Genomic DNA, 22,402 nt, shown 5'->3' with positions numbered 1-22,402 from the left:
ATATTACAGCAATATCACAGCGGAGGACACCAGAAATAGGCTTCACACATTGTACCCATGTAGGCATTCGAACCCGGGTCTTCGGCGTGACGAGCGGACGCTTTAACCACTAGGCTACCCCGCCGCCCCACAAGGTCTTTGATATCCCTCGGGCGACGTTTGTGCGAATAGTTTGCAATCCTTATAAGGGTATTAGGATAAATACCAAAACGTCGCCATTTGATATTTAAGAACTTGTAGTCGATCGTGAGTGTGTGAGTGAGTGAGTGAGTGAGTGAGTGAGTGAGTGTGCGCGTGTGTGTGTGAGATAGCTTCTTGTAGCTTACTTCTATATGTATATAATCTTTGACTTCATTGCATGGATACACAGAGACATCATTTCCGGGCGCCACTCAGGGTCAGTGAATTTATCTGGGTTATCTTTTGTCTCTTCCTCTGGAAATGGAATCGGACTTTCTCGTTTAAGCTACCAGTACACAAATACATGCATGTCTGTAACGTGTTGGTGTGCAAAGAGCAAGGGGACTTAAATTGCAAGAGAAGTAGAATATACACTGCTTTTTTCTTTTTTCTTTTCGAACCGGATGTCAGTAAGCTGGAAGTAATAGAAACATGTTACCAAACATTTAATTGCCAGAGTCAGTATATCCATCTGTATCGTTACTTTCCTAAAGCGGCTTTGGCTCAAAGTGAGTTTAGCGGAAAACGGAAGGATATAACCTTCTTGTAAATATACAGCAGCAGCGCAAACGAATACCCTATACTGACTATTACAGATTCCATATTGTGTAAAGGCTAACAGAGCTGGGTAAATTAAGAACGGACCACCAGGTGATGACACAAGGTGTTAGCAAAAGGTGAACATGTCCTGTCATAGGTATCCCTGTCCAACAGGTTTCATGTCACTGTAAGGCTTGTCATGTGAGTGTCATGTAAGTGCCCCACACGGCAAACAATATCAACACACAGAGGAGAACTCATGAACCTCAGGAAGTGTACAATGCCATTCAATGTGGTGGTTAAATGAAACATATGGGAATACACTTTCTCAGAAAAGCACAGGTTCTAGTGTTTTCCACAGGGATTCGAACCCACACTCTCCCAGTAATGCAATCTAACTCACTCAGCCACAGCAATCTCCACAAAAAAAAACAATATGTCGTGTTTGATGAAAGTAAAAAGTAATACAATACATTTAATTTAAATACGCCACGACATACATAACATCAAAATAGATATACAGCATTGTGTTACGAGTTTGTGTAAATACTATTTCTAAGTCCTCATTTATTCGTTGTTAGGGTTGGCCGCTCGTGACCTAGATGGAAGCTACCCTGTAAACAGTGTTGGGATGTCATCCTGACAACGGGACCGTGAGTCACATGCATGTGTAGGAGGAAAAGTAGTGAGTGTGACGTGTTGACACTTTACTCAACATTGATCAAAGCCCTGCGTCTCACTATATTCCTGCATAGAACACTTCTCCTGAAGTCCCTCTACCCAGACCAGGGCTGATGCATCGTCATGGCTGACCGCATGTGACCCAGATGGAAGATACCCTGCAAGCTCTGTTGGGACCCAACCTTACAACGGGTCAGTGAGTCACATGCGTGCATAGGAGGAGAATGTAGTGAGTGCGAGCTGTTGATATTTCACTCAACTCTTTTCCAATATACAGCAGGATAAAACCGGTATCTCTGTGCCTGGCTACATACCTGCCCACAACATGTATCTAATTTAATCCCTTCTGAAAAGGATGTACCTGAATATGAGCAAATGTGACATGGATAACGGATGTGAAAGCTGAACACATTGTTCACATATACGTGATATGTGTCGTTTAACAATCTTATTAAACGTCTGTGACAATCTGTTGTGTGTTACTGGCGTTGTTATCGACTGTAGTCCCCTATCATGGCTCCAAAAGATAAATTTAGATACATTTACTCATACACGACACAGTGGATATTCAGTGAGCGTGACCTTTAACACAGTTTGACTGCGTATTTCACTTCCTGGTTGCTCAACATGGCGGGTGTCAGGATATTCGTTGTAGTGGTCTTGCTTCAATGGATACAGTTGACATCGGGTGAGTACATCAGCCGATTGTCTTACGTCGAAGTATACGTACCTTCCTCGCGGATTTGTACATCACTACAAATAATATATTGTGTATATATATACTGAGACGAGCATGTTGCATACACGTTTGTGTGTTATATATAGCAGAACCCGTCCACTATTTGCGTGTGCATCTAAGCTAACGGGACAATACCAGTAAAACACGTGTTATAAACCTCGAGTATAACTGACTGTTGTGTGAAGCGTTTGCTTCGTACAAAGCTTAAAATATGTAACTGTAGTCGAGAGGAAAGAGCAAGATGAAAATGGATTATCCCAACTTCAATATATTACATATGGAAGGAAAAAGTTGTATTTCTAATCTGTTATAAACTTCGCGTATAAGTCACTGTTGTGTGAAGTGTGTGCTTAAAAGCTTAATAGATATCACTGGAATCGAGAGGAAAGAGCAAGATGTACATGGATTATGCGATGAGACTAATGAATCGTTTTCACTGGGGTATTCTATTAACCTTTCCAAACAATTGACCTCACAGCAATAAATATTCATCCGTGCTTTTTACCAACTGACAACATAGCGTCACATCGGCAATATTGTAGCCTTATTTTGACGAGATCAATTTAATCCATGATTACACAATGTCATTTAGAAAGTAGTCAAATGTAACATGTGTTATATTTGGGATTACACTTTCTGAGTAAAGTACAAATTCTAGTACTTTTTGGTTGAGTCCCACGCGGTGGAAGTCTCGGTGGCTGAGCGGGTTAGGTGGCTGACTTTGTGTGCTGGCGATTAGGTGCCTGACTCTGAAGGTGTGGGTTCGAATCCCGGATGGGACTCAACCCCAAAAGCACAAACATGGATTTCAATTCTCCTACATGATATAGAATCATGCGTTCTTGTAAATCATTTCGGAAGCCCTTTGTTCAAGATTACTAGAAGATGCAGACAAGGGGATCCGGTCTCGCCATATATATTCATCCTATGTGTAGGAATCTGAGCAATTATGATAAGAAAAGATAAGAGGACAAAGGGTATTAAGATGGGAATTGTTGAAAGCCTTTTAGCTCAGGTTACAGATGATACTTCATTAACATTAGATGATACTGAGAAAGGTCTCTATGCAGTTCCTAATGTCTTAACTGTTTTGCAAGGTTTCTGAACTGCAAGTTAATACTGACAAGACAAGAAGAAGAAGAAGAGCTTTATTCAGTATTTATGGCCACATGAACAAAAGTACAATTCAATATAGCACATGGTCAGGAGAACAATTTACAATATATACAGGTAAATATAGTTTAAGATAAATTGCAATATTTTTTAGGAGTTTTACATTCCTTGTTGCAAGCAGCTGGGTAAACTTTGATCTGGTTGGAGATATAATGTAAAAATCAGGAATGTACAAAGAGCGTTGTTGTGAATAAAATGGACATACGAGTAAGAAATGATACTCATCTTGTATCAAATTACAAATACATTTATCACATTTAATGGAATCAGCATTTACCTTATTAAAACGGTTGTGTTGAATTTTAAGTTTATGACTCATGCATCTGAATTTAAATACAACTCGTAAGAAATCTTTATCATAGCAAAACTCTGATATATATTTTTCCGGTTCAAGTACAGATTTATATGACGAGTAATGATTTAAGAATGATGAAGAAGTGATTTTTGCATACCAATTCTGTATATCTATATCTTTACAAGACTAATATGGATAGGATCCCCAAAAAGGTCACGATACGAGCTATCAATCTAGATTGATTACAATCATAATTTCATCTGTTAGGTATCAAAGTTGATGTTGATGTTAGATCTTGATAGATCTAGAATCTATGGTAATCATTAATTATTCTGACAAGCTTAGGAAAATTGAGAGAGATATGAACATTTGAGAATCGAGATTTTTAACACCTATGGGAAGAAATGTTGTCTTGAAATCCTTATTACTGTCAAAATTAAACCATCTCTTCTCATCTATACCAAGTCCACCACATGATATGATTCAATCTTTTCAGAAGAAATGCTTTGATTTTAATTGGAAGGGTAAGAACGACAAAATCAAAACAAAGGTTGCTACTACCGCTGCTGAATATGGAACTCAAGGTTTCAATGGTGTTTATATTAGCAAATGTATGCTATTCCAAATAGATTCTGAAGGGATGTTGTGGAGGCATGGTCTGACTATCTAACAATTTGTTATAAGCATGCAGCTCATAGTAAATCCATCACTCTGGCACAATAGTTTGATTAGTTGCAGAACATCTATCACAGCAATATGGAAGAAAAGGACATACTTGAGAAATAAAGTAAATGACGACGGTAATGTACTGACTTTGGAAGAAATATGATATAGCTGTTGATTTTCTTACATACCGAGGTCTTAAAAGAGCAATCTTTGAATATATTAAAAAAGAGAAATGTCACTTTTAAACATGTGGTAAACATACTTGCCTACCCTACTTTTTTTCCTTTTAGCATTTTCAAAAAAGCTAATAGTAAACATTTTTTTTATGAAACACAATGCCAATTTTGGTTTAATAAAACAAATGAACAATTAAAATGGGAAGAAACATTGGACAGACATTTCCGACAGAACGAATGGGAAATACTAATTTGGTGGCTAATCGATGTACTCAAAGCGTTAAATTAGAATGGTTTCAGTACAAGATAACTCAGAATATTTTGACAACTAATATTGACTTGCATGAGATTGGATATATTGATTCACCCGTGTGTTCATTTTGTAACCAGGTGCCTGAGAGTGTTATACATTTATTGTGTGATTGTATTTATTCAAGCGAAGTGTGGAAAGAGTTGACTAAGTGGCTGAAACAATTAGCTGAAAAATACATTAATTCAACACCAGAAAATATTATTTTTGGTTTCAACGGGAGAAATAATAACCCACTTAATGCCATCTGTTTAATGGTGAAACCAAATATGTACACTATGAGCAGAAAGGAGAAAAACCCAATTTTAATGCGCCCAAAAAGAAATATTAAGTTACTATCAGTCATGCAAATTTATTGCTTTTACAAACAATAATCAGTCCAAATTCTTTGCATTTTGATCCTCTTTCCACACACTATTTTTAGACTTTGAGGCTCAATATTCAAATGTAATGTAAAATGACTTATGCTTTGCAGGTTATTAGATACAGTCAAACCTGCACTAGCCGTTGTTAATACACAGCATGAACAATACTGTGTATCTATGCATACCTATGTACATGTAACATCTGTTGGGAAATAATGGGTAATGTAAAAACGTCTTATGCCTTGCATGTTTCCAGTCGCAGTCAAACCTTCACTAGTCGTAGTTCATATACAATATGAACAATGTTATTAATCTACGCATACCTATGTATATGTAAACATCTTCTCGGAAATAATGGGTAATGTGGATGACAAACTGGTTGTCTAAGTGAGAGGGTATACTTATGCAATCAAAATATCCATGAACGTTTGTGTCACTGATACCAGTTGAAATGAGCATCAGAAGGCATTACTCCCCTGTAATAATTAGTTACTCTGAAAATTCCTAATTCATCCCTTATTTGGAATAATCGATTATACAGATATCATAACCAACAGACCTAGTATGGTGATCTACCTTCAGATGTTGACCATCTTTAGTCTGTTTTTTATATTGTATTATCTTCTGTAACTAATTATTTTAGATTTAGATACTTGTTTTATATTCATAACTGTGAGATTCTACTTGTTTTTACTGTCCTTCGCTGACAGGCCTTTTATAATTTACCTATATTTATTATAAAAGTAAACCTGTTTTTAGTCACTACATGGATGAAATATTGCCGATGTGACTTAAATCTTAACTCACTCACTCATAACAGGAAGATCTCACATATCAAGCAATATAGCCCACTTTGACAGTTTGGAGACTGTCAATACTCCTTTCAGTGTTGAATCCTACCTTTCTGTATCCCCCCACAGGTTCCTGTCAGGCAGGAAAGTTTGGAGAGTCCTGTAGCTACTCCTGTCACTGCGGGACATCATGTGACAAGACTACAGGTGCCTGTTCTGGTTCTTGTGATAGGGGGTGGACAAAGGAAGGAGGTCTTTGCCAGACAAGTGAGTGACACATGCATTTAACGCTAACATATGGATTTGTTAATTATTCCCCTTTGTTCGGTGTTAAACCTGCCTCTTGGTACAAGCCATTATAAAATGCATGATTCTCCCTTAACTCACACCGTATATAACATTAATAGATATGTTGTCGAGTTGTGGTTGTCATTACACCATCAACTTGAATCCGACTGTCACCATACATGTAAACCCTGTGAACCTTTTCAGTATTTGCACGTACTGGGGTCTATATGGATGCATGTGTATGGCATGATTCTTGAACCACATAGGAAACATTGCACTGAGCAAGACAACATCAACAACACCTGAAGCGTACGTAGGGTGGCCCGCATCAAATGCTGTGGATGGAGACAGTGACACTGGTGGTGAGGGAAGAACCTGTTTCCACGCTGGTGGATCTCCGTCAGACTGGACAGTGGATCTTGGCCGGGACTTCCAGCTGTATGACATCAGGATCTACAGTAGAGGTGGATGTAGGTATCCAGGAAACATGATCTAACACAGATATTAACAACAGGCTGATATTGCTCTATCTGACGAGGCATATTTTCATTATACACTTGTGATGAAACCAAAGCAAAACAGTACCACCCCATCACCTAATATACCTCAACGAGTGATATCTCCACTTATCTGTATCTGCTCACTTCTAGTATTTCATACGGTTTACACCCATAACCCCTACACACACATTTCACCTACACCCCAGTTCACCTACTGGGGCAGATGTCAGATGCTTTATATATACCATTTATATCAACATATTAAACGTTCCACATCAATGAATTGGCTCCAAAACAATTCCGTCTCGAGGTGTATATAACAATTGAATACTGGGTAACAGAAGGACGTAAATATGCATTAGGTTTGTATTACTCTGTCACCAACTACAAAATATGGCATTTTTGGTTATAACGGTGGGGCACCATCATCTAATATACATGAACGAGTGTTATGCAAACGCATTTAAATCAATCCTATTATCGCTATACAGTTTCAAGATTAATTTACATCCTCTACAAAATCCAGGGCCATTCCGCTGATTTAAGCTAATTTCAATACCAGCAATAGTAGTTCTTACATTTAGCCTACTTACAGTCGATAATATTATCAAGTGTACCAAACAAGACATGAATGGAATAAATATAGGTTATCACTTTGGGTTGGTAACTATGCTGTATCAGGACCAGACAGTATGTGTTAAGCCTGCTTTGTAGATTCTATACCGTGATTATTTATTGGAGTTGTGGTATACATACATATATACTAACGGGAAAAAATAACTGTGCATAACATAAAATTGCATAAGATAAAGTTATTTGAAAAATTATGAAATAACCCTAAATAAACATGTAGCAAAGCACTTTGCATGAAATGTGATGCCAATGTAATGCGTCATGTGGCACGTGCACTTTGTGCACAATGAGCTTACTCACTTTTGAAAAGTTGAAAATTGAACGCCGGTTGATTATTCTACAGCCTCTGAATGCTTTGGAAAACTCGTTAATTGCAACCTAAACTGCGCGTACGTCACGTCACGGCTTACAGAAAATCAGCGTCTCCGCGCCGTGGGTATGCTATATAGAGACGTTTTCAACATAATGGGAACAGGAGAGATGCACACGTATTCTCACGTCAGCAAAACAACCATATTCGGCTGACCTGAATCGATTCCAGACAGCCATTTTGTCTGCTTAGACCATTCCTGGCTTACGTCCAATCAGGTCCAGGCCTGAAGTACCGACTGAGAGACCATAACATCCTACCCCGGCGGCCTGCGATACGTCCAATTTTGCTCCAGCGTCACCGACATGCGCGTCTTGCCAGGTACAGACAGCATCTCACAGTACAGGAGATTGATATTGTGTTTTGTTCACTGACGAGTTGAGATTTCATCTGGGAAGCTCAGATGGCAGGGCAAGGGTGTACGGACGGCGAGATGAACGGTATGTTGACGCATGCGACTTTCGACTTCGAGTTTTTGTGCGAAAGCGTTATGATATTGGTGGTAACGCATCTCATGGTCGCACACAACTTGTCAATGGCAATATGACAGGTCTGCGATACAGGGATGAGATCATTGGGTCTCTGACGTTAGCTGAATTGGAACAAGCGGGTTCAGACATGGAACAACATTCTCCAAGCTTTCTTTAATCGCTTAGTTTCGTCTATGCGTCGTCGTTGTCAAGCCTGCATCAACACCGATGGTGGACACACACAATGCTGCATTTGTGAACAGTCATTTGACACCACATCTCTTCGAGGGCGTGTCACGATGCTTAGTGTCAAATCATACACATTTCGATAGTCTGTCAACAGTTAAATGGTTATTCAGGAAAACATCACAGATCATAGTACTATTTTTTGCATTAAAATGGCATAACATCAAATGATGCACAGTTACTTTATTCCAGTAGTTAAATTGCTTCCCTTCATATAATATGGTTGTGTCTTGGTTGTGCCTGATACTTATTGCAAACACACACATATGAGTTACTGAGTTACGGAGGGTTTAGTGATTAACGTAATACTATTAATACATTTGAGAATCAGGACGTTTACTGCTGGGTACAATAAATATATCTGTTTCAGTGCAGAAATCGCAAATTTAAAAGGGATTTGGTACATAATATGTGCCAGAAGAATATTGACCATCAGTGAACTGTTATTTTTTTGCAAACGATCGGGAGTTTTGAAGTGAGTATTCTAATCCCCATCCGCTGTAAAGCATATACTTTTAATTGGACGTGTCTTCTCTCAATTACGGTATTATTCCATTACATGAACATAGGTTTGTGATCTGAAATATGAGCTAACAGCAACTATATTGACAAAGTATTATTATGTAACGTAGAATAAAACATCTTTGTTTTCCAGTCTACTATAGAAACGCCGATTCTAACATCTACCTGAACAACGACACCTCCGCCATGTGCTCCACCCTCCCGAGTCCACCAAATACTCTCAACCCAACTGACGTGGCATGTAACGGTACCGGCAGAAACGTCACCATCAAGAACCCGGGGGGATGGAGGAAGTGATGGCTATGCTAGTGCACTGAACATATGTGAGGTGGAGATCTATGGTAAGTCCTTTATTGTATTAAGTATGTGTATTATCCTTAAATCATGTGTAACCTTTCGTAACTTTACAGTTCATCATTAGCTTACGAATGTCGTAGAGCTAAGAAGGCTTTGTATGACCCTGATCTTTGTCTCAATATTTGAGAAGCTTCATCAAACACATTGTGAAAGTATTGATTGGATGTATTCATCTATCTATAAGTGGGTATTTGAAGCTCGGTCTTTTCTAGTCGACAATGCATTCATATCTAACGAGATGCAAAATTTATTTGCAATAATGCAATAATATTTCTTTAAGCAAGTTCATGCTTCTTGTGCCTGACGGGGGGAAGGCTTATTAAGTAATCTGCATTAGGAATTTTTGAAAACATCTTGTTTGGTTTAATTTTTGTTGGTGTTTTACACCTCACTCAGCAATATTCAAGCTATTGGGCAGCGGTCTGTACCAGACAATCCAGTGACCAAAGTCATGAGAATGGATCTACGCTATTGGGATACAATGACATGTGTCAACCAAGTCATTGAGCCTGACCACCCGTTCCCGTTAGTCGCCTCTTGCAACAAGCATGGGTTACTGAAGACCAATTCTAACCGGATCTTCACGGGTCGAAAATGTCATATTGTATGGAATATACACAGCAAATGTCCAATTTTTGTTGGAGTTTGTGCCAGATTTTTGTGTCAGTGTTTTGGAAGCTGTATCATATGAAATGAACTGCAGTTGTTATAACTGAACAATTGTGCAAGTTGTCCGATAGATTCAACCAACTGCTTCACTGTTTTGTTAGTCACCAGCCACATCATTCACAACAGATAGATAGGTGCCTTCGGTAGGGCAGGAAATGCTTACCCCTTCCGCTAATACATGATGCCATTACTGAGCTACACAGTGCTATAGTAAGTGTTCTGAACTTGTCAATTAACGTTTTACGCTCAGTGGAGTATGTTTTGTCAGAAGATTAGACTGGTTAATGTTCTCTGGGGAAATTCTCTTACTTCGACTAAATGCACATTTGCATTGCCACAAAGAAAGAAATGACTCCATTTCTAACCTGTAATGTTACATGTAATTATCTATGGACTTTGCTATGGAACTCACAATCTGGTTCTGGTCTACAATGGTAACATTGGACCGAAGGCAGATACACTTGATCTCAGAGCGCGACCCTTTTGGTAACAGATTTAGACTATAGCTTTAAGGCTAAGAAATATCCAAATGTTTCTTGAGCATCAGCGCGTCAAATGTCGTATTGCTTATAAAAAATATTGTTTTCAGATTCCCTCCCACAAAATACTTGACAAATGGCAGTGTGAGTGAGTGAGTGAGTTAAAATTTAACGTCACATCGGCAATATTTCAGCCATATCGTGACGAGAACAATTAATTTTATGCATAATAAGCAAGGGCAACTATAAAAACCTGTCAACGAAGGACAGTAAAATAACTAGATTATCACAGATTCGAATTTAAAACTAGCAATCAAATCTAAAACAGTCTAACTATAGGACAATTCAAGGTAAAAACCGGCTATATATTGCCAACAACTGAAGGTAGATCACCATACTAGGGACCATGGGGACTTACAGTACATTTGCTTCCTGCATGGACCGACAAATGGCAGTGTATTGAGGGGACCAGTTTATATTTGACTATGTTGCATTTGTTGGTATTACGGTTGGGAAATGTTGAAAATTATGCGATGTAAATGTAACAGCACATTTTCTATTTCTATCAACCATCGTAAGATGCCAAAAGCTGCAGCTATCACTGATAGGTAAATATAATAATGTCGGCCGTTCATCAATTCGATGTTCACACAAATTCCAAATATTCATGGCTACAAGTTAGTACTCTTATATAAACACTCGTCTTGTTATGCACTAGTCTGCAGTGAAGGTGTCTACGGGGTGAACTGTGATAAGTTCTGTCACTGCCTGGATTCAACCTGTGATCGGTGGACTGGATTGTGTCCTGGAGACTGTAGATCAGGGTGGCAGGGACAGAGATGTGATACAGGTAAGACGTTTGTACTATCAGCATTGATAGGCACCTGTCAGTGGTACTGGAGACTGTACAGGCCAAGGCATACAAGGCATGTTGACTGTGTCCTTAGGTTAATCATTAATCGTCTAATCTAATCTAGTCATTTTGTATAGAGAGGAAGGTTCCAGTTTGACTGTTCCCTGGCGCTTTCACATATTCACAGTATGTACACAATATATATACACAGTGAATCGTGTTTTAACAGTCATAGAACATTTTGAAGAAGTGCAAAAGAATAACAGGATTCGAGCTTTGTGGACGTCATACTGTGGGCTCGTTTGTAGGGACATGTTAAGTGGTGATCGACCTCACATATATACTTGTTTCATACAGTTTGCTGACACGATTACCCGGGAAGCTTTACTCAAATGTTTCTCAACTTTATGAACTTGATGCTTGTCCATATTTTACAGCTTGCAACAGCACTACCTATGGCATTAACTGCAACGAGATATGTGCTGGGCGGAAGTGTCAGCTTCAAATTCGTCATGTGACCGTCACACTGGAGCATGTGACACAGGATGTCTTTCTGGGTGGATGGAGGTTAACTGCACACAAGGTAAAGAATGTTGACAGTTTAATGATAATGAAAGATCAAGTTACGTGGAAGGGAGAGAAAGGAGGCTGTCCGATTGCAACAATTATAACTTGGAAGGAAAATACATCAGCATTGATGCGAGTGAACACATTATATCATCATAACTAAACGACTTTGAAACATGAAAAAGCCACATATATTGCAAAAGTCTATTACGAATAAAATTCTGGTAGCTCTCTAGGCTAACATGATGGTTTATGTGAGTAAAAGCAAAAGTGTACAAGCTTGTCGAATTTGGCTCGATGCACAAGAGGTGAAAAATATACGTTGTCATTAACATACAGATATCTCGATAATAATTAATGAAAATGTTATATCCAATTTATCTTATGTCATAGCGTACCTATTTGTATGTGATATTTTTCTGTACTTTGCCTTTAAATACACCTTTTGGTCGAAAAAAAATACATCAGTTATTAAGAAAGCCTGTATATTCACATGCAACTATAAAACACGATGTAAGCTCTCCATTTCGTTGTTACAGAATGTTCCAGTGGAAAGTACGGCGCAAACTGTACTAGTCTTTGCTCTGACAGACACTGCGCGGGAAATTCATCATGTGATCATGTGACTGGGTCATGTGATTCTGGATGTAAAGCTGGATGGGTGGGTGTCGATTGTAAAGAAGGTGAGTCTTGGAAATGAATTATTGGTAAGTGCATATGAAATAAACCTAATCTAAAGATCTTTCAACTCTCTTATGAACAATGTTCCTTACACATACAAAAGCCGCCATTAAATCATCGGTATCATATTTCAGAATGTGATTCCAAACATTATGGATCCAACTGTCTTAAGATATGCTCCTCCAGAAACTGTGATGGTAACTCTTCCTGTAACTCAACAGGGACCTGTGACAGTGGATGTCTGACAGGGTGGATGTATCCTGATTGTACAGGTAATGCCACCAATGAGGTTCACTAACGTGGGTGACAATAAATATGACTGGTTGAAGCCACTGTGAGAGATGAGAGACACCTTCCACAATCATAACTTTCATAATATGTACGGGGCGGTGGGGTAGCCTAGCGGTTAAAGCGTTGGCTCGTCACGCCGAAGACCCGGGTTCGAATCCCCACATGGAATATTGCTAAGAGCGGGTCAGTCAGTCAGTCATAGAATGTACAGGCCATGCGAAACATGAAGAAACATCTGTGATAGTGACAAACTTACTTTTGCTTTGTCTGAAGAGAAACTGGATACGATGTCAACGTATATTGTAAGAATAAAAAGCAAACATGCCAATGTGAAAAGGAAATGCTACAATGAATTTTAAATTTATAGCCTAGTCATAATTTAATTTGTTGAGGAAGGAAGAACATCACACAGATAATATTGATTGATATTGTTACATTGTAGGCCTGACTGAGGTCGGCAAAACAACACTCGATAAATTGTTTATCTGTAATATGCAAGTACTGATCGCAAAGACTTTGGGCATTAAGATTCCGAAGCTAGTTGTGTGTCACTTTAAATCATCAGAACATTAAAATCAAGAATTGAGCAATGTTACACAACCTTGGAATGACTGCAGAATATCAGATAAAGTTACCAAATCTAATGGATCATGGCATCAAGACGGAAAAATTCAATGTACTCAGGTTTGTATGTGTCGCTTCATGAATGTGATGATTGATAGGTAATGAATAACACATGAAATGAAATATGAATTGTTTAATCATCTTATTCCAGAATGTGATTCCCAACATTATGGGAACAAGTGCAACATGAGTTGCAGCTCCAGACACTGTATGAAGAACTCTTCCTGTAACGCAACAGGGATCTGTGTTGGTGGATGTGAAGCAGGCTGGACAGGGGATGACTGTACAGGTAAGAACGAGATGTCGATGTGGGGTGCAAAGCAACAAGCAGGTTACAATGGATCGGAGACGGGGGAGATAAGTTGACTCTACATAAGCTACTGCTATAACGGGAGAGGAGCTAGTCCCGAGAGTGTGTTACTGTTTTTGTAACAGGGTAATGACTGTGATGTGACTGATGGTTAATGCTAAAGTCCATGTAATGCATTAAGGATGGGAAGCAGCGGATGGGACACAGGTTAAAACAATCAATTCATGTCAGACTTCAGACTTTCAACAAATGGTCAGAGCACGGCAATGTAGGACACGTTCAACTGCCTATACGAAGTCGTACACACAGACCTATTCACGGAAATAAATAATCATGTAAACGAAATGGAACACTCTACATGTGTCATTTCTGCCCAAACATGGTCTCGCCATGTATCTGAGTAAAGGTTTGACTGTTAAAGCCAGCGTAGAGTGTGTGAGCATACCATCACGCATAACACGAATTCATGTTTCTACAGTGGTTGTAAAGAAGAATATGCAAGTGACTTGTTCATGCACATGTTAATTCTAACAACGGTAATCTGATGAAGAAGGACATTTTCTTTCAATTTATGACAGATTTAATGTTGGTGTGATAGATCTAAGTTCTAGTTTTTAATTCGAATCTGTGTTAATCTAGTTATTTTTTCTGTCCTTCGTTGACAGGTTTTTACAATTTACCAATAATTACTATGTATAAAATTAATCGTTCTCGTCAAGATATGGCTGAAATATTGCCGATGTGAGGATAAATTATAACTCACTCACTCACTCACTAATGTTGGTGTGACATCATGCTTTTGATACAGAGGCTTCTAAAATGACAAAGATTATTTCACTAAGCACGCTTTATGTGATGAAAGACGTGTGCACTTCTATGCTAACATTTTTTAATCTTCTCCATTCTACATCCAGGGAAAGTTGCCACACATACCCCAAGTCAGCAGCCTGAAGCCGCCTCTTTTCCAGTCGCTGCTGTAGTGGGAGCTGTAGTCGTCGTGGTGGTGATACTGCTGCTGGTCCTTGCAGTCATCATGATCAGGTCAGTTTTTTTACATACATTCTAATCCCTGTAATGTCTTCAAAGGCAATGAATCAGTACATACTTATTACAAATTGACGAGCCCTTGCTCTATGCAAACTGTATTTCAATTTGTGTCCTTACATTTAGAAGAAGACGGGGGGAAAGTCATGGACGCTCTGCACACAAGACAGTGTTTCCTGATAACGTGAAAACGACACAAGGTAGATTCGTCTCTCTCGTTTGCTTAATTTATGCAAGAATATTTGGACTGGTGTAATATATAGAGGCTGTAGCATACGTAAGTGATCGTGTATACTGTTACGGTTAATAAATTGCCGTGACAAAAGGTTTAAAAGTCCCCCTTGAACAAGCAAAATAAAACACAGACAAGTCTAAAATATTCAATAATATATTGAACAAACAATGAGCAAGCTACAATGAATCACAATACAGATTTCTAGTACAATGCAGTTGAGTCACAAATCTAAAGTATTGGGTCACAAATATAAGACATCAACTCACCTTGACATTCACATTTACAGTTAGAGCAGATATACTCAAAACTTTAAACATTGTGACCCATAATAACTATCACCTAATCAATGATTTTACAAATTACAAAAAAAGACACACTCTTATAACAATACTCAATAGTACTACTGCATGACGTACCTTGACTCTCACATGGATCTGCTTCTTAGAGATCACGTAACTTCTGTACAGATCATCCCTACTTCTATATATGATAACGACATTATGTCATGGATCTTATTTTTTGTCCTTTTTGGAAATGTCCTTTTTTTGTTTCCTGTAGCGGAAGACATTGGCATGTACATGAATATCGGATTTGATAACGACGAGAAACCAACGTTGTCTCCAGAGAAGACATCAGCTAAACAAATGAAGGCTCATAGGCAGACCGAATCCGAAGGCAATTCAACAGGGGAAGCTGTATCTACAACTGGAAGCAAGGATACGGGTAAAGGCGGAACAGCTGACCTTGACCTTCAGAAAGTGGAGGAGGAAGAGGATTATGACGTATCTGAGCAGCCTGCACAGGTTGAGGACAAACCAGAGGGCCCTGACAGAAACTACTACAACCTGGACGACAAGGGACGGGATCACGTGATTCCTGTGTCAGAATTACACAAAAAAGGTGGAAGAAATGACTCCATCAAGTACAGAAGAAGAATATAAGGTAAACTCAAAATGACGTGCACAAGCTAGAGAACACATTATAAACGTCACAACGTACGAGGAAGAATTAACAGAATTTAACATAATTAAGTTGCTTAATGACATTTTGTATACACCACGAAAGCTGCATCGCACAAAACCACCCGACAACAGCTCCTTGAAACATCCATTAAATATAAAATTCATCTGAAATGACAATAATGGAAGCAAACTATTTCATGCTCGTTTTCCGAAGGGGAATTGTGGCTGCAAGAAAGACTGATTATATCTAGCACTTACATAATGCATTCCCTCTTTCCAATTTTTGACTGTGACAAGCGAATGCTGTTCGAGCCAACCAACTTTCACACAAAGGCAATTACACTTAGTGCCAATTGCCTCCAACTTACAGGTTTTAGTTTGGATAACACTACATACTGTGGAGGTGATAATAATCACCTGGAGTAAGTGATTTGTTTAGTATTAGCCTGTGTATGTCACATGTTTCCCTTTTCAGCGCCTTCCTGATGGTTATGTACACTCCTATGATGAATCACAACAACCTAAAAACAAAGGAAAGAACAGGTTCAGAGGCTATTACCCATGTGAGTACATCTTGTAGATGATCAAGTTTTAACTCTAGAGTCGATTTTGACATAGTACAACATAATTGTTTTCAGTCAGTTGCACTTCGTCATTCAGTGTCAAGTCTAAACCGACGATGTATTTCGTATTCAGATGATTACAACCGCGTGGTGCTGCACCGCGTCAGTGACGACAAAGACGGAGACTACATCAACGCCAGCTACCTCGATGTGAGTTGAGCAACGACTGTCAATCAGACACCGAATACACACTGAGCGTAACTGCAAAATGGGCCGCTTAGATCTTTTAGCTTGTCCTTTGAAGTTAACCTATACTCTTAGTTGTTTAGGCGTACTGTGTAAGGTTTGATGTACTTTATAGGTTGATAACGCGGAAACCCATGGATAGTTCGAGTTAGGGTTTATGTGATATGTTCCTGTGACTGAGTTGTTCGACTTGATGATTATATTGATTGCATGTCATCTCATCTCCCAATTTCGTTGCTCTTTTATCATGGACGGTATCACTGGATTATCTGGCACATATTTCCTTATTAAAAATAGCTGTAATGTATTAAGTCGCATCATTAAAGAACACTTAATAGTCAGCAAATCACTTTATAAATAAGCTTCCTTGTATTATGTTACTTATTATACACGGCTTTGCTCGCAGTGACGTTCTATATTTATATAAATAATACATATCTTCGTAAATTCTCTTCAGGTATACAAAGCAGAAAAGCGTTACATAGCAGCACAAGGTAAGGTTTCACACACACAAACGGTTCCTCAAACTGATATCTAAAGTAAGCAGCTATTGTATAATTGCTCACCCAATGAAACCAAAAACCAAAAACCAATGTCATTCAAATGTATCCCTCCTTTCATTTATTGATAATGACGCAATGTTGAGTTACATGTGTGTTTCCACTTCGGGATCTCTCCGTTTTAAGACTATCTTTAACTTTACAACAGTGATTGGTGTGCATCCAAACCCAGTTTGAATTTACGCCTGTTGTCTGTATGCTTTTAAAACATAGTGTCCAATACGTTTGCTTTTTGGTAATCATGATTTTATCATGACAGCTCAATGGAAACAGGAGCACAAACGTATAGAACGGAGTTACGAAAATTTGTTTGAGCAACTAATTTATACTTAAAACCCCCAGCTTTTTGACCAAATTGGACCGTTGAAAATACAAAAATTCTAATAATTGCGTTAAATTGATTTTGATGTTGAGCATATATAACTTTGAAGAATGAAACCCATGTACAAGGGTCATCTGATAAAGCTTCACACTTTTTGTGTGACCACTGCTACAAGGGTTGGGATATATTCTTAACGTTATATTCATTTCTCTGAATACCTCTGGATTAATCATACACGTTTTATATTATATTCACTTTCTTGTTAGGTCCCTACAGACCGGAAGTAGTGGTGGATTTCTGGAGAATGATCTTTCAGGGGCAATCTACAACAATTTTCATGGTGACGGGACTTGTAGAGCCGGGGAAGGTCACACACACACACACACACACACACACACACACACACACACACACAGAGCATCATGTATATAGCATCTCCCACACCATCATTCACACATTCAACTTGTTTTTCTCCCAAAGGTATTGAATATTCAGCAGCAACTGAATAATTATGTTGAAAGAAACCGGTTGACACGAACGAATCAAATCCATACTTATCCGTAATGATAGCAAATATAGAAATCTCACACACTAATTGAGTTTTTGTGTTGACATTTTTATCACCTCGTTTAACTTAAATGGAGATATTTAATCCTGTAAAAATCCTGTATTTAAATCTTGTAATATTTTCAGATGAAGTGTCTTCAGTACTGGCCAGAGAAAGGAACTTCCATTTACGGCGACATCTCAGTTACCAAGGAGACAGAAACTACACAGTCACAAAACTGTCTCTTCACAATAAATCGGTATTATTTTTGCAATATTTGTAATTCTTCTCTATAAATGATCTTTTTTGAAGATGTCGACATAAACATTTAGTAGTTTGTGACAAAACGTTATATTCAACATAAATGAAATGCTATTAATTCTAAATATCAGGAAGGAAAGATACATCACGTTCACCACTTTCACTTCACAAGTTGGCCTGACCATGGCGTACCAGACACTTCCGCCTTGCTGGAGTTTATGTGGAGGGAGAAGAAGAATTTATTTCGGTATATAGGGGACATTGGCCCGTGTACAATAAATGCAAAGTGGTATATGATATATAGACAATATGGTTTCAACATATACATAGGTATATATATACATGTCTCTTCTAACATTGGATAGAATTCCTTTTAGATAGTGCATGTTTAATAAATAATGAAATTTTTATAAGTAAATTCTTATCTTTGCATGTTAACAACTTATGATATTTGCTTAAAACAGATGGACAATTAAATTCTGGTAGGTATTTGCTTCTTAAATTTGCATATGCATCACAGACAAGTACAAAATGTAATTCATCTTCAAAATTATAGCGGTTACACATTTTACATATTTTGCTTAACCCACTGTCATCTTGATATCTTACGTTACATAGGAGAGGCAATTGTTGAATACGTAACAAGCATAAATAACGGCGATATTCCTTTAGATGTACATTAGAAATATAGTATTCAACATCCAGTAATGACTTTAATGATTTGTAATAAGATAAATGTGCTGATTCATTTATTTTGCTAAACATATTTTGCTTTGCAGAATCTACAAGTCTTTGTTTAAACATAAATACAAAATCATTTACACTACCAACTTCTTGGCTTACCCACACAAAACCAAATCCATACGTGTTTAACAATATTCTTATATAAGATGCCCAAGTAATTCTGCTACAATCATCAAGCTTTTTCAAAAGAATATAAGATTGCTTGGGGTACCTATCGGTAGCCATACATAATAGTTTACACCAGTACCGGATACATTTAATTTGATAGTCAATACTAATACAATATCTACCGCATTCTGCTAATACTGCGTTACTGGACACATGCTTACCTACACCTAGTACAAATTTACAAAAATTAGAGTGGAATTTGTTAATAGCTTGTCTATCTTGGTGACCCCATACTTCTGCACCGTAAAGTAATATTGGCTTTATTTTACTGTCAAAGAGCTTGAAAAGAACACTTGCAGACATATTTGGATATTTATAAGATACCCGTTTGATAGCAAATAGGGCTTTAGTGGCTTTAGTAGTAAGTGTCTCAGTACATTTAGTCCATGACAGTCGAGTGGAGAACATTATTCCGAGATAGTTATAATATGTTGAGCATTTTATCTGTGATCCGTGTAGATACCATTTTTCATAATTTCGTAAGAAGCCTCCGTTCCGAAAGACAAGGATTTCCGTTTTGTTCATGTTGACTTCCATTCCCCATGTCAGACAGTAGATGTGTAGAATATCAATTTTTCTTTGAAGTCCAATTACAGAATCGTCGAATATACATAGGTCATCAGCAAAAAGTAACAGGACCAGCTCCATAAAATCAGGGTCGACGAATATTCCTCTAAGATTGGCATTTTCCAACATGACTTGAAATTCTGAAATGAATATTGTAAAAAGGAAAGGGCTGAGAGCGCACCCTTGTCGCACACCGCTCAAACATTGAAAATAGTCGGAGATTGAGTTGGAGCCTGTTCTCACGGCTGACTGTATTTTTAGAGTACATATTCCTTAGCACATTTGATATTCTGCCGTGGATATCGTTTCTGATTAGTGTGTACCAAAGAAGCTGTCTATTAATTGAATCGAAGGCCTTTCTAAAGTCCACAAATATGCAATAAAAGCGACCGCCTCGTTTTGAGAGATATTTCTGAATCAAACTTTGAAGAGTGAATATATTGTCAGTTGTACTGTAGTTCTTCCTGAATCCTGCTTGGGCCTCGGGGATTTTATCATAAACATCTGCAAACGATTGTAAACGTTCATTTAGAATTGAGCAAAATATTCTCCCAAAAACATCCATGAGGGATATGCCTCTATAATTATTGACATCGTTGACGTCACCTTTCTTGTGAAGAGGTACGATTATACCCTTGGCCCACTCAATCGGATACTTTCCGGTGACTAATATCACGTTGAAGATGGTAGTTAGATATGGAGCGAGTAAGTCATCACAACATTTCACCATCTCTGTCTTTATACCATCTGGACCTGCTGCTTTGCCGTCTTTTAAGTTCCTAATAGCTGCCTTGACCTCTTTTACGGATATATCCCTATTTAGTAGGTACATAATGTCATCATCCTGACATACATCACATGACAGACTGCAGTGATCACGTAGAATTTCCTCTGCTTTGTCGAGATGGAGTTGATCGACCGAGTTGCCTGTTACATTCAGAACTTCTTTGAAATATTCTGTCCACTCGTCCTGGCATATAGATGTCGTTACCTTTCTGTTACTTGACAATTTCTTTATTTTTTGCCAAAACGCTCTGTTATTGATATTCACATCAGTCAATTCATTTATCTGTCGATCTTGGTATTGTTGTTTCTTATTTCTACACAAACCTCTGTAACTATTCCTGAGTTTAATGTATTCAGTCAATATTTGTTTATCACCAGTAGTTCTGAATTTGTTCAATAAACCGAATTTCTTGTCCTTGAGGTTTTACACTCGTTGTCGTACCATGCGTTATTCTCTCGTTCCTGATATGGTCTGCTCACCATACCACATACTACAGCAGCATCTTGTATTGTTTGTGAAATATCATTGACAATAAAGTCGATGTTGTCAACCCGATCTTGAAGTTATAAGTCCATATGTATGTTGCTTAAGGATGAAGATACAATGTCCCTAAATGTTACTGAATTGGTTGCTTTCCATACGAATCTGGGAATACTGGTTCCATTCGTGTCTACGCCTGTGTTCTGCCTAGCTGCAGTGCCGATGTTGAATGTAACACTCAAAGGGAAGTGATCTGACTCACATTGAGTGCATACAGCAAAATCTAGGATTCTTTCAAATAAATTTGATGAACAAAGTACATAATCAACCAGGCTTGCTCCATTCTCTTTGAAACACGTAAATGCACCACACTTGTCGCCTTGAAATCTACCGTTTAGCATGTGAATTCCATATGTGCAGCATAAATCGAGAAGCTCTTTGCCATAATCAATAATCACATCATCACGTGACTGGCGTTGCATACTGAATTCATCCATTTCATAATCCATATCTTCAAGACTTGGTATATAACGGTTGTTATCATCGATGATGAAATCATTTATATTTCCTGTACGAGCATTAAAATCTCCTGCTAAGGTTATGTCACATTCTGGGTAGTCATACAGCAACTCCGAGAGAGAACGCTCTAGATAGTCAACTCCTTTCCATGGCCTGGTGTCGGTCAGTACAGAGGAGGTGGCGGGGTGAATATACACAAAGCCTAATATCACATCACGTGCAGAAGAAAACATGGTCCTGTCCAATACAATAAATATAATGTCATTGTATATAGTAAACACATGTTTTATATAACAAATAAGCGAAGAATGAATACACACAGAAACACCCCCTCTATCATTAAACTCCCGGTAACTACAAAATACACGATAAGCTGGAAAGGCATATTCAATGCTTTCTTTCTTACAATTATTCCAAATTTCAAGAAACCCAAAAATACTAAAGTTAGTACAATATTCTCTGAAATGATCAATGCAAAGTTTATATTTTAAGCCATTCACATTCCAACACATGAGGGAAGCACGCTCCATAGTGTCAGCTTCGTTGTCCATTTCAATGTCAATTTCGCTGTCAATCAGAGCCGGGCCGCAGTCCTATCTTCGGTCACGTGGTTGTTTGCTG

The 22,402-nt window shown here is 38.2% G+C and overlaps 2 protein-coding genes across 5 annotated transcripts in view; both read left to right on the top strand.

Annotated features, from left to right (window-relative positions):
- The first annotated feature begins 731 nt into the window (after window positions 1-731).
- LOC124271261 overlaps window positions 732-22,402 on the top strand; it is a 71,188-nt gene continuing 49,517 nt past the window's right edge. Inside the window, exons 1-4 of the mRNA XM_046706362.1 lie at window positions 732-857; window positions 1,302-2,089; window positions 6,046-6,183; window positions 6,471-6,674. Of these exons, the coding sequence (XP_046562318.1) occupies window positions 2,029-2,089; window positions 6,046-6,183; window positions 6,471-6,674 (403 nt within the window). The 5' untranslated portion in view covers window positions 732-857; window positions 1,302-2,028. The remainder of the gene's footprint in view (window positions 858-1,301; window positions 2,090-6,045; window positions 6,184-6,470; window positions 6,675-22,402) is intronic.
- Window positions 11,199-16,538, top strand: LOC124271264 (multiple epidermal growth factor-like domains protein 10). Of its 4 annotated transcripts, none has more exons than XM_046706367.1 (9): window positions 11,199-11,300; window positions 11,741-11,886; window positions 12,410-12,553; window positions 12,686-12,823; window positions 13,618-13,755; window positions 14,691-14,817; window positions 14,950-15,020; window positions 15,614-15,997; window positions 16,493-16,538. In XM_046706367.1, exons 2-8 carry the CDS (start codon window positions 11,781-11,783, stop codon window positions 15,994-15,996), a joined length of 1,107 nt encoding a protein of 368 aa, XP_046562323.1. In that variant the 5' UTR covers window positions 11,199-11,300; window positions 11,741-11,780; the 3' UTR covers window position 15,997; window positions 16,493-16,538. The 4 variants fall into 4 exon arrangements, with proteins under 4 accessions (XP_046562323.1, XP_046562322.1, XP_046562324.1 ...); XM_046706366.1 differs by having other exon boundaries at window positions 14,947-15,020; XM_046706368.1 differs by lacking the exon at window positions 12,686-12,823 and having other exon boundaries at window positions 14,947-15,020.

Source organism: Haliotis rubra, unplaced genomic scaffold (genome assembly GCF_003918875.1).
Source record: "Haliotis rubra isolate DU_JTF1 unplaced genomic scaffold, ASM391887v1 Scf1590, whole genome shotgun sequence".
Classification (NCBI taxonomy): domain Eukaryota; kingdom Metazoa; phylum Mollusca; class Gastropoda; order Lepetellida; family Haliotidae; genus Haliotis; species Haliotis rubra.
Note: the sequence above shows the minus strand (reverse complement) of the source record. Positions and strands in the feature narration are given on the sequence as shown.